The 17,316-nt window shown below is 41.2% G+C and overlaps 1 protein-coding gene across 5 annotated transcripts in view; it reads right to left on the reverse strand.

The window, feature by feature from the left end:
* Positions 1 to 17,316, reverse strand: part of LOC129756121 (rho-related BTB domain-containing protein 1) — a 180,524-nt gene that overhangs the window by 10,553 nt on the left and 152,655 nt on the right. For 2 of the 5 annotated variants that reach the window (XM_055752892.1, XM_055752891.1), the window contains 9 exons: positions 17,106 to 17,287; positions 16,747 to 17,017; positions 16,540 to 16,677; positions 14,675 to 14,698; positions 14,070 to 14,183; positions 13,839 to 14,009; positions 13,527 to 13,769; positions 5,818 to 6,082; positions 5,139 to 5,340 (listed from right to left, as the gene is read on the reverse strand). In XM_055752892.1, coding sequence (XP_055608867.1) covers positions 5,162 to 5,340; positions 5,818 to 6,082; positions 13,527 to 13,769; positions 13,839 to 14,009; positions 14,070 to 14,183; positions 14,675 to 14,698; positions 16,540 to 16,677; positions 16,747 to 17,017; positions 17,106 to 17,287 — 1,587 coding nt within the window. In that variant the 3' untranslated portion in view covers positions 5,139 to 5,161. The remainder of the gene's footprint in view (positions 1 to 5,138; positions 5,341 to 5,817; positions 6,083 to 13,526; positions 13,770 to 13,838; positions 14,010 to 14,069; positions 14,184 to 14,674; positions 14,699 to 16,539; positions 16,678 to 16,746; positions 17,018 to 17,105; positions 17,288 to 17,316) is intronic. The other 3 variants (XM_055752893.1, XM_055752895.1, XM_055752894.1) reach the window with 3 other exon arrangements.

Genomic DNA, 17,316 nt, shown 5'->3' on the forward strand with positions numbered 1-17,316 from the left:
CTTTTTAGAACTTCAAGTCCATAGAAGGCTATTTGAGGAACCTTTTGTAACTTTCATGCTCACATACGATGAAAATTGGTACCACTTCTCGTTGGAACCTTTGTTCAGCGAAATTCGAACTTGGGAGACACGAGCTTAAGTAGATATGAGAGTTTTGGTTGCTTGGGTTGTGGTTTAAGTCCCAGATATCTTGAATTGTTACAGAAACTGAGAGAAGAAATAATCGAATTGGAACTTTGGCAACGACTTTGAGCATGAAAACATTCAAAAACATGACTCGAATTGGAACTTGGAATGTTTTGACCCTTGCCCAGCCAGGTAAGCTTGCTCAACTTGCTAGAGAAGCTAGCCGCCTCAAGCTAGAGATATTGGGACTGAGCGAAGTCCGTTGGCCTAACACTGGAGAACACAAGACACAGTCTGGGCAAGTACTGCTTTACTCTGGCATACGAGGAGAACACGGTACTCGGGAACGAGGAGCTGGTTTCCTATTAAGCCCGCAGGCCCATGCGGCCCTCATAATATGGGAACCGTCTTTTCGCTGACATCTGGGATACTGCAACATTCCCGGCCGACTGGATGCAGGGTATCCTTGTAAAAGTCTCGAAGAAAGGAGACTTGACCGAGTGCGGTAGCTGGTGTGGCATAACTTTGATCTGAACAACTCTCAAAGTACTCTGCAAAGTGATCCTGAACAGGATCCAGGAGAAAATCGACGCTACACTCCCACGCAAGGACTAATAAAATCGTGTACACGAGTGGCGATTCCCGCTCGTCTACGATTTTTACCCGTAAAGGTTCGCCAAAGCGCGAGCAGGCTGTGAAAAAAAATTCCTTAGGTTCGCGAACCATAGGAAACACGAGCGAGGCAGTCCAACCAACAGACGATTCTTTTGGATTTTGAATCCTGTCTCGCTCGTGGAAATCGTAACATGCATGAAAATTTTTCCCCGCGATTTTGGCTCACGAACCATTTAGCGAAAAGGTTCATGAACTTTTTTTGGAAGGGAACGCGTGGTTATTCGATTTTCTTCCGTAGGCAGGCTGTGCGTCTCTTTAGGTACGCGTACGGGTAATAAATTGTGCTTCAAGCAGCAGCAGGAAGTTCTTCATTTTCCACTGTTCTTTCAATTATTGTATAGAATATTTCTGTTTTATTTTTAAGTTTATTAAAAAAACATTTTTTTTTCATAACTTACAGCGTTTTAAGATTAACGAAACTCTAAATATTAAATCAAATTCATTCTGCCATGTCAACTCCTGGGTGGTCAATTGAATTAAACAAAGCTTTTTGACAAAATTATGGATTAGAATGGACACAAGAAGGCCCTAATAATGATCTTTAACAACCGTTTAAGGAATAAATAATCAAATCAAATCTTAGAGCCTTACAATTTCATCCAAATCACTACATTTCTGTAGTAGAGGTTGAGTGTAAAATTCCATAACTGTTTTTAAATTTGGAAAATACAACCACGATTCCATATGTAAAGTTTCAATAAGAAAACACATGCAAACGTATCAATGATTATTTTGGATTAAAGTGAATATCATAAAAAATTGATAAATTAATTCAATAATCAAAGAAGAGTTTTCAAGTTATTTTTCTTAAAAAAATAAAAAACTTTCTTGAGGGGTTTTGGCTTGAGGGATACAAATATCTACGGAAACTTGCTTTTTCACCACCTTATTCACATGCCCCTAAAAGGATGAAGAAATAATGAAACCCTTAGTTCCAACGGCTTTTGCAGAGAATTCAATTCTTTTTAACTTATAAGAAGACGAAACAATTTTCCAAGAAGAGAAAAAACCCGAATTATAAGAGTGCGTACTTTATTTTGTCAAAGCGAAAACGGACTTTGACCACAATAACGGGACGGTTGTTTTTAAATATTACAATAAATTCATGTTATTCTCAATTCAAACCTTTTAAAATAAAAAACTTGAGTATGATACTCAATCAATGATAAAAACCGATAGAATAAATGATACGTCGGAAAATAAATTACAAATTTGCATAGTAATTTTTAAATTATAATAATCTCTAACATTAACTCTGAATCCGATCTTGATCTTACTACTGGATTTGAAATCACCTTTTATTGTCTGAATTTCCTTATATTGAGCTTCTTGAATTGATTTCTGCAATATTTTTATCTACCATTTTTTCGTCATTGCTAGTTACTTATAATCTGAAGATTATTTTTCGATCATCAAAATTCACAACGCAACTTTAAAATGAATAACTCCAAATTTATTATTAATTATTTATGATTCAAAACTATCAAAATTCTTTTTATGGGTTCATCACTCTATGTTTCGAACTGTTAGTAAGTACGGAGTTTGTTTTTCAGATTTTATTTTATCATTTCTGAATCCGCTTATACGAATTTTGCTATTAAAATTTATATTTTCTCACTCTTTGCATAGAGTTTGGAATGGACAAATTAATGATTGAAAATTGCTTATTCCAAACTCAAAAATATTCAGTTGAAATTCATTTTGGAATAGGGAATCCTGATTTTGGAATTGTGATCTTCTGATGACTCAATTCTGAATGAAAAAGTCACACTATTTGAATTGGGAATTCTTAATCCACAAATTAGATTCAAATATTCGTAAAACTTATTTCAAAACTCAGAATTCGAATTTAAATTGTACAGTTTAAAATTAAGTATCACGAATATGAAATTAAGAATTTATGAGAAAGAATTTTCAATCCTAATTTTTTAAATCAATTGTATAATTTTGAATCCAGAAAAGGAATTTAAAAAAATGAATTTTGAATCGTGAACATTGAATTATTTGAATTATTTGATTTTGCCTGGTTATATTCACTTTATTTGGAAAATCAAAATAACAAACTCCTCCAAAACGGAATTTTTTGAGAAAAAATAATCATGAAAGGTGTTTTGGATCTTAAAGTACGATTCAAAACCTGTCGATAAGTTCTGATGAACAAAAAAGTTTTTTTGCCCAGTTAATGCTCGGATTTATGGACATTTTTAAAATAAATTGCCCGGATTTTGCTAGGTTTTTATTTAAAATTGCCCGGTTTGTCCGGCTCGGAAACGCGTCAAGCGAAAACACAAGATATCTTGTATTTGGTCCGCAATGAGTTAACATTGAAATTCTTAATGGTTTTCCCTTGCTTTCAAAACTTCATCGCACGGTTAATGCCTCCTTTTTTTCTGCCATGACATGAAATTTGAAATTCCAAACTTATATAACTTCCTCAATTTGAACTTCGGAATAAACTTGAAAATAACAAAGGGGATACAATTAAGATGCCGAAGTAGCACATTTCTAGATTGGACTTGTATTTTTTTTTTTTATCCTTCCCCCACCCCATACATCTTTTTAGGATGCGGAGGAACTTTATTATCCGATTTTTTCTATCTGTTACTAGGCCAGATTGCATTCTTTCGAAACTCTATATACAAATTTGCCAAATTTGACGTTGTTTAACATCAGAAAGGACAAACTTCAATTAACAAATTATATACATCGATTAAATTTTCAACATTGTAAATTATTTTCAAGAAATTGTTCTGAAAACTTTGAAAAATCGATTTATTTCATCTGTCCACGCGTTGCATTTGGCGCAATCAAAAACCATGTGGAGACAAAATAACGAAACGGAAAACACGACCATCAAGTGTGCAATGCGTTTTCCAATTTGGTTCACGAACCAGAATCGCGAGATTCGCGAGGTTTTCTGCCACGGCTCGCTCACGATTTTCTGGCGATCGGATTCCCCTTGAAAAAAATCCCCAACAATCACGTGTTTGCTGAGTCGCGAACCTACTGTGGTCAGAACTTTTGTGAACTACGCGCGGTTTTGTTTCTTGGCTGCTCCGATTTGAATACGATTTTTTTAGTCCTTGCTCCCACGGCAACAAGCTGGAATCCGAGCCGGACGATCATGTGTGGACCACATCACAACGCTACGAATAATACTGGAACAAATCAACGAATTCCAGGACTCTCTTCTGCTGGTGTTCGTTGATTTCGAAAAAGCATTCGACCGACTGAACCACGAAAACATCTGGGCTGTTCTAAGACGACGAGGGGTCCCAGAAAAAACTAGTCCATCTCATCGAAGCACAGTACGAGGCATTTTCGTGCAAGGTCTTACACGACGGTGTCTTGTCCGAACCAATCCCGGTAACTGCTTGAGTGAGACAAGGTTGTATTTTATCACCGCTGCTTTTTCTCATCGTAATGGATGAGATCTTGACTGGATCGATTGACTGTAGACCAAACCGAGGATTGCCGTGGAATCCTTCAACAATGGAGCAACTGATCGACCTTGACCTGGCAGACGATATTGTTTTGCTCGCCTAAACACAACAAGACATGCAGAGCAAACCCGACGACCTCACCGAAAGCTCCAAGGCAGCAGGTCTCAAAGTCAATGTCGGAAAGACCAAGTCGATGGAGGTCAACACAGGAAATCCCTCCAGTTTCATGGTAGCTGGGCAACAAGTTGATAAAGTGGAATGCTTCCAGTATCTTGGTAGCCAGATTACGCCTGATGGTGGTACCAAGAAGGACATCGAAACCCGGATCAGAAAAGCCCGATTTGCGGTGCGCTCAGGCCAGATCTCTCTACGAAGTACGATCCGAATCTTCAACTCAAACGTCAAATCCGTATTGCTGTACGGGTGTGAAACTTGGTGCACATATGCGGTGGCGACGCGAAAACTGCAAGTTTTTGTGAATCGCTGCCTGCGGAACATCATCCGCGCTTGATGGCCTGCAACTGGATCTCAAACGTTGAACTTCATCGCCGGTGTCATCAAAAGAAATCGAGATTCGGGAACGTAAGTGGAGATGGATGGGGCACACGCTGCGAGGCAGGCCCAAAAGCTCGTGGCGATATAGTCTAGCCGCTGAAATCCGCACAGTTGACGAAAACCTTGGCTGGCTGCTAGTGAAGACGCTGGCTCCGGACCGCCAAAAGAGGCGATCTTAGCTAGCTATGCGTCGGACAATCGACGCCAAACCCTTAGGTAGGTAGGTTATTCGAGATTTGCAAAACAGTTAAATTAGACTTTATACTACTATTTTTTTAACATAAAAAATATCTCAAGAACATCCAAAACAGTAAACAAAGTAACACTACATATTCTCACCTCCACGGTTCGTCGGCCAAATGTCAGAGATCCGCCCCGTCGTGTTCCGGATCCAGCTGATTGACGGAGTTGGCGTTCGACTGGAACAAACTGGTGCTCACCACGTCCTGGTGATCCGAGCTGGCCGCCGTGATGGCTGTCTGCAGCGTTGATTTGGCCGCCGCTGCCGACCGCTTCGATTTGCCTAGTAGCCAGAAAAACACTTTTGTTCCGCAACGATTTTTTTTGTTTTGATGATGGTTGGGGGTGTTGGTTTTTGTTTGCATGGATTTGCGTGAGTTTCGGAATAATGCGTGGAACGTGAAATGGGTGATTTGATTCGTGATTGGTTGGTTTATGGCGTGACGGCGATCGAAATGAACGATACGGGAAACGAACGGAGTTGTGAAAATAAAGAGAGGGGGTTGCAAGAAAAATAAAACAAAAAATTAACTCAACTAGCAAGGTGCATTAATAAACATAAATCTAATCTGGCTTGCTAAATATTTCTAAAAAGGTACAAGAAGCATTCTTGATAATAACAATAAAAGAAAAATATCGTGCTTGCGATTTCAAAAATGAACGTATGATTTTTTGCCTATGTTTTCAAAGCATTCACTTGTTGGGTGATGAATGAATCACAAGCAACTTCTGGTAAAAAATTTCAATAAAATTCGTGAAAGAAAGCTGCTCGAATTACCTCCGGAGAAGCAGAGACAACCCTTGTCGTCTGTCGTGCAGTCTTTCTTCCCATTGTTCAGTTCCCGATTGAGCTCGTTCATGCACCGCTGATAGTAGTCGTAGTCCTTGAGGTACCAAACCGGGGGCCACCGGTGCTCCCGCAGGTAGTCCTGATTGTCCGGGTGCAGCCCCTTGAGGCTTCGCGGGGACAGCTTGCAGATGCTGTTGTAATTGACGCACAAGTACGACATGCACCACTCAGCCAGCTGGTGGGCGTTATGTAACTGGAAATTGAATGAAAATAAAGGGAAACGTTATTTAAAACTATCAAGTAGGTAAAGGGTGATGAGTCAAAATTTGGTCAAGGGATAACGCGTGTAAAAAAAATCAAATTAAATTTCGTTTTCATGTTTAATTAGTTTAAAACTCAGGAAAAATATTTAGTTAGGCTTCCGCTTATCCAAATCCGAATTGCCGGGCCTTACGCTTAACTCCTGCCATCAGATTTTGTACAGCCACCTTGTCCACCTTCTTTGTCGCAGAAAGCCAGTTTGCCTTGAACTGCTGCTCGTCCTTAGCAGTTTTTTTGGTCTTCTTTAGGTTCCGCTTGACAAAAGCCCAGTATTTCTCAATTGGGCGGAGCTCTGGCGTGTTGGGAGGGTTCTTGTCCTTGGGAACCACCTGCACGTCGTTGGCGGCGTACCACTCCATGGCCTTTTTACCGTAATGGCAAGATGCCAAATCCGGCCAAAACAGTACGGAACAACCGTTTTTCTTCAGGAAAAGCAGCAGACGTTTATTCAAACACTCTTTCACGTAAATTTCTTGGTTGATAGTCCCGCAAGCTATGAAAATGCTGCTTTTCAAGCGAACTTTGACAGTTTCATGTGCTTGAAAATATCTGCTACCTTTCCCCTTCATTTTGCCGTATAAAACTTCTGTCCCGGAAGCTGCTTGTAGTTGGCTTTGACGTAGCTTTCGTCGTCCATTACCACGCAGTCAAACTTCGTCAGCATCGTCGTGTACAGCCTCCGGGATCGCGCTTTGGCCGTTGTATTTTGTTTATCATCGCGATTTGGAGTCACTACCTTCTAGTTAGTCGATAGTCCGGCTACACCCAGCTTATGTTCGGCATCTCGAAGAGAGAGGTTATGGTCTCGCTTGAAGCTACCGGCAACTTTCTTTGTCGTCTCAGCGACTTCCGGTTTTCTATTCCCTCCCGATCCAGACTTCCTGGCTGTCGACAAACGTTCCCCAAACACTTTAATTACATTTGTAACGGTTGATTTGGCAACTTTTAGCGATTTTGCCAGCTTTGCGTGCGAGTAGCTCGGATTTTCGCGATGCGCGAGCAAAATTTTGATACGCTGCTCTTCTACCTTGGACGGCATTTTGACAACTGAAGAGTGAATTCCAAAATCAAAATAGAAGCACATTCTACACACACACACACCTTCAAAATGAGGGGTGTTCAGGTTTTATAAATGCAAAATTGAAAGAAATACGTCAAGTTGATATTGATCAAATTTTGACCGTATCACCCTTTAAGCCCCATGAAAAACTGTTTTGCTTGCAGTCTTGATACCTAGAAGCAAGAGTAAATATTAAATTCTTCTTTTGTCAACAACACACATCTTTCCCTCCCTTCCTTCGATATTTCCACAATATCAAAAAGGGGAAATAAATATAATTCTAAGAATTTAATCAAAAACTCGATAAATTATCAGAAGATAAAAAAAAATTCAAGAACGAAAAAAAAACCCCGGATAATGAGATTATTTTTACCTTTCGTATTCCAGATTTTGACACATTTTTTTTCTTAAAAAACCCGATTTTCCGATTCTGTTCACTGTGGATTGTATGCAATTTTACTGCATATAAGGTGGTTTTATAATTTGTTTTTCATTATCCACTGCGGGCCATTTCTAGATCCCTCCAGTTGAATAAAGCACCGGTTCCGGAGAACATCCCGATCGTGGCAGCGAAGGCCGCAATTATGGAACCCTGAAATGTTCAGGTCATCACTGCAACAGTAGGTACGTGGATGAGAGGGTCTCCCCATATGTGTGGAAGCGACCGGAATTAGTACTCCTGGCAAAACTGGGAAGCCCACCAGGTGACCCATCAGCATATCGCACGATTTGCCTCTTGAATACGGCTGGTGGCACGGTGCTGGAGAAGGTGGTCCAGTAAAAGATACAGCTTTACACCAAGGACGAGAACGGCCTTTTCGATAAACAGATTAGTTTCTGGAAAGGCCGCAGCACGATGGATGCCATTCGATCAGCCATCGAAGGAGCAGACGAAGTCAGGCTAAAGAAGAGGAGGGAGACCGACTTTGCGCAGTGGTCACCCTTGATGTGAGGAACGCTTTGACAGTGTCGAATGGGCAGCGATTGCGTCGTCGCTCATTCGTATAAGGATCCCGGCATATGTAGGATGGTGGAGTGTTACTTCCGTAAAAGCCAAATGAAATACATATATGACCAGCGAGGGATTCGAAACAGTGAGCGTATCGGCAGGGGTTCCACATGGATCGATACTGGGCCCGGTATTGTGGAACATCGTATCCGATGAGACCACGTTTTCCCACGGGAGAGAGACTAGTGGGACTCGCCTACGACGAGGTTCTCCTGGCATCTGGCCTCTCAACAGGGGAAGTCCAGCTACTAGTTGGAGGCGCTCCAAGAGTCTGCGTCTGGCTCACCTCAAAGACTGAAATATGCATATCACAAACACCATACATCAGCACTAACAGGGACGATTGCAGTTGGATCGTGCGCAATCGAGTCCAAGCGTGCGATGAAGTAAATGGGGGTGATGATAGACGATTAGGCTCAGCATCACGAGCCACATCGATTACGCCTGCAAAAGAGCGGCAGTGGCAACGGCAGCCCTTTCACGGGTCATGACGATCAACTCAGCGATTCGCTGCAGCAGAAGAAGAGTCCTGGCGAGTGTGACTCCGTCCATTCTGCGATACAGAGTGGCAGCTTTAAGCTGGCAGTGTAGGGTCACCATCCGTCGGGAATCATCAGAGTAGTTTCGTTAAATACCACGCGTGTGCTGTGCCAGGCGCGACTCTAGGATAAGCTGCTCTTGATCGTCACACGAAGAGCATAAAGGTGGCAAATCTCGAATCCTGGAGATTCGAGATACCATTCTAATTCGTATATTTCTCCCAGTCATGCTTCTCTGGATTCCAGTATCGCCTCGTATGCCCCTTAAAATAATAGAGCATGGTGCTACTACCAAAATGTTCGTGGTTTGCGCACTAAAACGGAGGAATGTTATTTGCAAGCCATTGATTGCAGCTACGATATGATAGTTTTGACCGAAACTGGCTTGACAGATTCCTTCCATTCAACTCAACTATTTGGCAATGGATACAGTGTTTTTCGATGCGATCGAAGTTCGTGCAACAGCAACAAAAAAAGCTTTGGTGGTGTTTTAATTGCCGTGAAACAATGTCATGTCAGTAGTTTCATTCCGACAGAGCATGGTAATGAACTGGAACAAGTTTGTGTGGCTGCTAACATCAACGGGAAAAAATGCTGTTTTGTGCTGTCTATATTCCACCCAACAGGAGTAATTGCGCTCATTTTGTTGAGTCTCATGTTGCATCCATACGTGAGCTGTGCATCCGAGCTTCTCAAGGCGAGTCTATAATAGTTTGTGGAGATTATAATCAACCCCGACTGATATGGGAAGCGAATGATACGGGAGCCAAACTGTCGAATGTAACACCCCTTAATGTAGCTGCTGCCACCTTGATTGACGGTACAAATTTGCTTGGTTTGGTTCAATTTAACGCAATCAGGAATCATCTTGAACGGACGCTCGATTTAGTTTTCGGTTTTAGTGAAGATGAAATCATCGGGAAAGCTGCTCCTGATGCTTTGGTTTCGGTAGATGTTCATCACCCACCAATTGTTTTCGATCTGTCCGCTGATTTGCCCGCCGAAGTTGCTCCGCCAAACGTTTCAAGAGATAATAGCAGACCTCTAAATTTGCGAAAGACTGACTTATTGCTACTTTCAGAATACCTGAACAGCATGGAATGGGACGTACTTTTCAGTAACTCACAAGTTGACGACATGACAGTATCCTTTTGCGATATAATTAGCGACTGGTTAAATTCAAACGTTCCTAGGTTCAAACCACAATTTTCCCCCGCTTGGAGTACACCAACGCTGCGAAATCTACGCCGTAAGAGGAATGCTAGTCTACGCAAACTAAGGAAAAATCGAACTGATGATTTGCAACAATTTAAAATAGCTAGCACTGCCTACCTAAGACTCAATGCTTTGCTATATAAAAACCATGTTTTCGTGTGCAATCTAGTTTGCGAAGAAATCCTCGTAGTTTTTGGACCTTCGTCAACTCAAAACGCAAGTCGAGCTCTGTGCCTTCGTCCGTTTTTTTTTTATCATGAAGCTGTTGGGAATACTCCAGACACTTGCTGCAATTTGTTTGCAGAACGTTTTAAGTCTGTATTTTTAGATTCCGTCACACCCGAAAGCGATTGCAGCGAAGCAACTAATCACGTCCCAGCAGATGTGATAGACCTTAATACTTTCACAGTTCATGAAGAGCTCATCGTTCCTGCTGCTAGAAAATTGAAAACTTCTTTCGCGCCTGGACCGGATGGGATTCTGGCTGTTATTTATTCTCGCTGCATCGAAGCTGTTTCATTGCCTTTAACTCTGGCGTCCCACAAGGAAGCAACTTGGGCCCCCTATTATTCGCTCTGTTCTTTAATGATCTGATTATCAGTTTAGAAGACGGAACCAAAATTGGATATGCCGATGATCTTAAAATATTTGTTCCTGTTATATATATCTAAGATTGCGTTCGCTTGTAATCACTCTTGAATCACTTTGGCGAATGGTGCACACTGAACAAATTATCAATAAGTGTGTCGAAATGTTCCGTCATCACTTTTCATCGAAACAAAACACCACTCATCTACGAATATAAAATCGGCAACCAGCTTTTAAACAGAGTATCAGAAGTCGATGACCTTGGAGTCATCCTTGATGCACAGCTCACGTTTAACAGTCAACGTTCTTCAGTCATCAATAAAGCGAATCGTCAACTCGGCTTCATCACCAAAGTGGCGCGTGAATTTACAGATCCGTTATGCCTAAAATCTCAAAAATTTTCAACGGAGAAGTGCAATCGCCAAATTTGCTAGGAATTATAAACTTCAGTGCCCCATCAATGACCCTACGATCTGGCTCGTTACTATTCAATCAAACTCATCGAACTTCGTATGGCTTCATTGAGCCACTAAGCGCGATGGTGCGTATGTTCCAGGATGCTGAACACCTTCACCAGTTTGGAGAATCTACAAGTCGCTTTATTCGTCGAATACGTCAGTCCAGATTATTTAATATTGTTTAACCGTGTTTTACTATTCATTTAAACTTTTATGTTCGATGAATTAATAATAAAATAAGTAAAATAAATAAGTAAAATAAGAGGTCGGGTTTCGAATCTTCAGGAGGAGAGATTTGTGTGATCAACCCCGAGTCTTTAAGATAAGAGATCGGGTCTCGAGTCGTAAGAGGAGAGATCGAGCCTTTAATCAACAAGAAGAGGGGTACAAGTGGTCACCTCGAGTCATTACGAGGAGAGATCGGATCTCGAGTCGCTAGGGGTGAGATCGGAGCTTGAATCATGCAGAGGAGAGGTAAACCTCGAGGCGATGCGAGGAGGGGTCGGATTTCTAGTCCTTAAATAGAGGAGAAATCAGGCCTCGGGTCGCGAAGAGGAGAGGTTTATGTGGGAATCTCGAGTCATTGTGAAGAGATGTCGGTTCTCAAGTCGTAAGGAGAGGAGAGTTCGGACGTCGAGTCGTAAGTGGTCTCGTCAATGAGTATTGCCTTGGAGCGCACTAGCGTGAGTAGACCACCAACTATTAAAGCATAGTGTGTTAAACAGTTCGAGGTGAGAACTTGTACCCAGAGTAGAAAAATACGAAGGGGGGGGGGGGGGGGCTCGCCGTGCCTATTCCGAAGTATCAATCAGGTAAACCACCTGTGGTTACCAACTTAAAAAAATGCAGGCAGTGTAATCTGCCTGCTTTTTCTGCAACGTGCAGCAGCTGATGAGCCTGCGAGTGATCAACGGATACCGAATTGTGTCCTTGGTAGCAGTCATACCCATCTCGGTCCTGCTAAAGGAAGATATCTTCTGCTAAGAACATTGGCACATGCCCGATGTGCGAAAACATGCCAGAGAGGCCTCGATGTTCAACTGGCAGCACCAGGGGAACAGCTCAGAACGTGGCCGGTGGACTCAACGCTTGATCCCTAAAGTCGAATTTTGGAAGGATCGGAAACATGGAGAGGTGGATTTCTGCATCACGCAGTTCTTCACTGGTCACGGATGCTTCATGCAGTACCACCATCGTTTTGGACATGTGGCTCCGCCTGCGGTGACATAGTTGAGACACCAGAGCACGTAGTATTCAACTGTCCAATATCCGAAGGGGTACTTATTAGCATGCTTGCCGCCTATGGACTCAACACGACTGCCGACAACTTCGTGCGGAGGATGTGTGATGAAGCCAATACTTGGCGCGTGATCATCGGTGGATTCATCCGGATCATGACTGCCCTGCAGAGGAGTTGGAACCAGCACCAATCCGCGATCGATGTAAGGTTACGCCTTCGGCGGGGAGCATCTGAGTAGAGCGCGTCCGAACCTTATACGCAAGCAGAGCTGCTAGGTACGTCGCGAACGCTGTGAAGGATACCGCCACAGAGTATCCGAGTGGAACGCGCTTCTTACGATGGATGCTGTGGGGATAAGACAATACCTTCTCCGAAGTCGAAGATTATTCACGCCGCGGAATACTCTCGGATAGAGTGACTTCACGTCGATGGCGGGTGAGTCACTCGAGTCAGTGTAGGATGACGTCTTCGCCGGAAATCATCCGAGTTGTACCGTAAATGCCCGGACGTGCGCTGTGAAAGGCGCGTGACAAGGATAAGTAGCACTCGACCGGCACAAGAACGGGCAAAGAAAAGAAAGCCTCGAGCCAAACCAAGCAGAGCCAAGACCTCGAGTCGTTAAGGGAGAGGTCACTTGGCTTTAGTAGTGGACTCGAATAGAGACACACGATAGTCGCGGTACTTAAGAGAGCCTCAAGTTACAGGTATAGGCTGGGCCTCAAGTCGTCAGAGGAGAGATCTTTAGTCTTGAATCGTAATAGAGGCAGAGTATGCTGGAGTTTTGACTATAAAACGAGTAAGCAGATGAACGCAGAAGCGCGGACTTGGTTCCCATCACGGGTATAGCCTTAGTTGCAGGTCCGGATGGGAACTATGGCCAGAGGCCCCAGGTAGACTGTATGGCGTAGGGGTACATGGTATCTGGAATCGACCATTTGCACCCATAGCCCCAGAATGACATACTGGGAAGACGCGGTTTCTCGGCGTGACTTGCAATGTAATCCGTAAAAAGGATTTACCACCTGGGTGATCAACTGATGAACAAGAGGAGATGAAGTTAGTTGATTACACGGACGACGTCGTGTTACTAACGATGGGGCCTCGACAGAAATCTTTAAAAAAAAAATTTAGTATCATATTATCTGTGTCTATACAGATTTTTAGACAGAATCACCTTATAAATAAAACCCGTCACAAGTAACTTATAAACTTCGTTTCGTACAAAAAAAAATAGTTGAGTTCATTCCTTCTAAGTAATTTCACTCACCTTAACCGATTCTAGCAACCGTAAGCAATGTTCGACCGCTTCGCTCGTTTCGTTCTGGGACATGCGCGTGAGATCCTCGATCACCCGACACTCGACCAGATTCAGTAGCCGCGGTAGACACAGCCGATTGGCCAGCTCGAGCAGATTCAGACATTTGTCCGCCGAAATTGGCGGAATTTCGTCCGTGTACAGATAACACAACAGCTTGTGGAATGTGTATTCCGTAACGCCTGGAAGTACGACCTGGAAGAGGGGGGTAAATGAAAGCTATAGAAATGACAATTTGTTTGATGGTCATTGATGTAGGGTTACCAAATTGGCATGTGCTTCGCGGAAATCGCCATTCAACATGGCCTTCATCACTTCGCACCTGGCCACCAGCATAGCTCTGTGGGCCTTGATGTGACCGTCGTCTAGCTCAAATGTGATGTCACCAAAGATGCCATCTTGAACACAATATTTCTCTAGATTCTGCTTCATACACTGCAATAGAAAATACAATTTTTACAGTTCAAGTAAGTTTTAAAAAGCTCATCCAATTACCGTAGAATAATGCTGCAAGGTTTCATCATTCATAAAGCTCTGATTTGCTTGAGTGTTTGATAAAAGTACCATCAGCTGAGGAAGTTCCAGAAATTCAGCCGCTTGTCTGATTTCCTAGAACAAAATGACACAATAGAACGTTAGTGAAATTCTTTGGATTTGTTGATTTCCGCTTCGAACGTTAGAAAAGTGCAACTGCATTGCTAATTGATAAATAGATTGCAGTGCCTTGATGTTTAGATAAAGGGCTTCATTTTTTTAAAGCTTCAGCAATCCAAAAATTCAAACTAGTTAAAGTTATATCAAGATAGAGTTGCCTAGTTTTAAAAGAAATAAGTAATAAAAATTTCAAGTAACAATAATAATCAAAGCTAAACCGTGAAACGCTGTTTCTTAGCAATCAAATTTGAGAGCAGTTAACGAAACACAAGCATCATTTTCGATCATCAAAACTTGAGTCCAAACGTTAGCTGGCAATAGTTACAGAACCAGGAATGTAATACTATTCAACTCACTATATCATTATTTTAACACATAATCAACAACACAACAAAACTAACTTCACTTTCAACTAATTGTATTCCTGGAAAAAGGAAATTATTTACCAGTATCAATCCTATTGAAGCCGTCTGTGGTCGAACGGAATCATTGGAATAAAAAATAGAAACGGAACAAGTTTTGAGAAAATAAAAATCATATGCAGTTTTGAAAACGGAACTGAACTGAAAAAAAATGGGCTGAACAGTACGCTTCTAGCTTCTAGGGATGAAATGTGGATACGTGAATCGATTATGACGTGATTGTGAAGACCAAATGACTAAATTAACTTGGAACAAAAACGTTATGTTTGATTTCAGTCAAACAGTCCTGAAGGTTTTTAATCTGACAGTTGTACACAGTGAAAACAAGTAGAAAAGTTGAGAGCTTGAACTTAGAAAGAAATATGTAAAAAGCGTTAATTTTTAGCATCAATATGTGTTCTGACCCGAGATTCTCTTTAATTTAAACATGACCTCATTTTTTCTGATAATTTTTTTCGTATAAAATTTTCGTTAGAAATGTTTTCTCTTAAATTTTGATCAGAATAATTAATGATTTTTTTTTTGTTTATTTGGTCAGGATTTGACCAGACCGAACTGAGCGCCAGGAGAAAATTTCGAAACATCAGAAGTGGGATCTCGTGTAATTCTTATTGTAGATCGAAAAAGCACATTGACCGAAATGAATTCCTTGGCATAGAAGACTTTTCCTCTAGATGGAAATATTTGTCCGTGAAGTTAAAGTTTCTCGAAAAAAAATTCTTATGGCGTTCAGTTCGATCTGGTTGAATCCAGACCATTTGTGATACTTTATCAACGTTTCGGTATTTGTGTCATATTCATAGAATGAAATAGCTAAAGATTTAAAAAAAAATGCATAAACACTCTCTGGAGCCACCTTTTGATTTATTTAAGTCTTGATAACAGTATGTTGAAGGAGTAAATCTGTCTTTAATATTTATGAACATAACAAAATGAATTCCAACATGTAACTTATCGATGTGTTGAAAAGATCAGAGAAATCAAAGTTTTACAGACCCAACTGAAATATAGCCAAACAGGATAAGAAAAACTTTACGTTATAGCTTTTCTCTCGGATTCGATCAAAAGAGGTTAAACGTGTTAACTAGGAAAATTTCGGATAAGGAGGGTATTGAATCGTAAAAAAAAACTTATATCGGTGATTATAAAGGGTGATACGGTCAAAACATCCTCTTGCACTCAATGAACAATGCGTTGTGAACATCAGCCATTGTACTGAAATATATATCATCCATTCAAGCTCGCAAATTCCTATCGTTTCGGTGTGTCAAATTCAATTTTCGCTATTACAAAAATAATCATATTTTACGCTTCGATTAACTATTTCATTTATTTTCAAATGACACAGAATAGCTAGTCTCATTTAAAATGGTATCTAATAATACTTACGTCTATGAAAACTTAAGCAAAAAAGGAACTTTTTTTAATTAAAATTCATTAATATTCTAATTTAAAAAAAAATTGAAGAGAAGATAAAAGGTCACTTTGAAAAAAAATTAAGCTTAAAAAGTTTTAATATGAATTGCATTTAAAAAAAATAAGAAAAGCACATAAATGGGAAAAAAATATATTCTATATTAGAAAAAATAATAAAAATTACAAGCTCAATTAAAATTTCAACAAAACCCAAAAACGAGGGATGAACATAATCGGTAAGGATCAGAAAGTAGGTAATGCATTGATAAATCCACTAACTTATCTGGTGCATGAATTAATCAAACTGTGCTACGCGATATGAACCGTATGCTGATACGAGATAAGCTAAATTATGTGAATGGAAAAAACTGTGATAGTTGCCGTGTGGATATGAGCGTAGATAAAATATTTTTTTTTTTCAAATCAATGATTACATAAAAAAATAAAGTTTATGCTATAGTCGTTGAACTTACCTGCAGATCCAGACACTCTCGATCGATCGCTCCGGTGTAGATGAACTTAAGACATTGCTGCATGGCCTGGGGTGTGATGAGTTTACTAACCGAGACTATCGTTTGCGTTTGCGTATAGCTGTGCTTTCCATTTTCAATCTGTTTCGAGGTGAGAAAGAGGTTTATTTCGTTACATGTACGTACAAATACAAATACAAACTGACTAACCTGGAAAATTCTAATACTTTGAAAGACGGGATGATGCAACTCCCGGTAGAGATCCTTCTTCGGTTCGATCGTGGGCAGAGCCTGATAGCTGGACCGTCGCTTGAGCTGTTCCCACATCCGGTTCGGGGCGGTTTTGTTCTGTTCGGCTCGGATCAAACACTCGGTATCCTCATTGAAATCGGCCGTCGTAGATTCGCCGAACGTGGAGCTAACCATACTCGATTCACTACTACTTCGGGCACCCATATCGCTGATGTCCATCGTCAGTAACCTGCGGCAGTTGAGGGAAGGAAACGGCTTAGTGGTGACCCAAATGTTCGCCCGATTCGACTGAGCGAGGTCAAATTGACAATGCTAACCTATGAAATGCATTAGAACTACTAGCTAACATAAATCTATGTACGGAAAAACGTATAGTACCGACAATTAATACTAAATCTGTATAGCACTGCGAATTGAATAAGTTTAGCATATCTTTTGTGTGAGTGCCGGTAATGACGGTCACTTCCGGTGGCGGAGGTTTTGGTGGTCGGAATGGTGCCTGTCGAGAAGAAGAAATTGGATTATTCA

This window comes from Uranotaenia lowii, chromosome 3 (genome assembly GCF_029784155.1).
Source record: "Uranotaenia lowii strain MFRU-FL chromosome 3, ASM2978415v1, whole genome shotgun sequence".
Taxonomy (NCBI): domain Eukaryota; kingdom Metazoa; phylum Arthropoda; class Insecta; order Diptera; family Culicidae; genus Uranotaenia; species Uranotaenia lowii.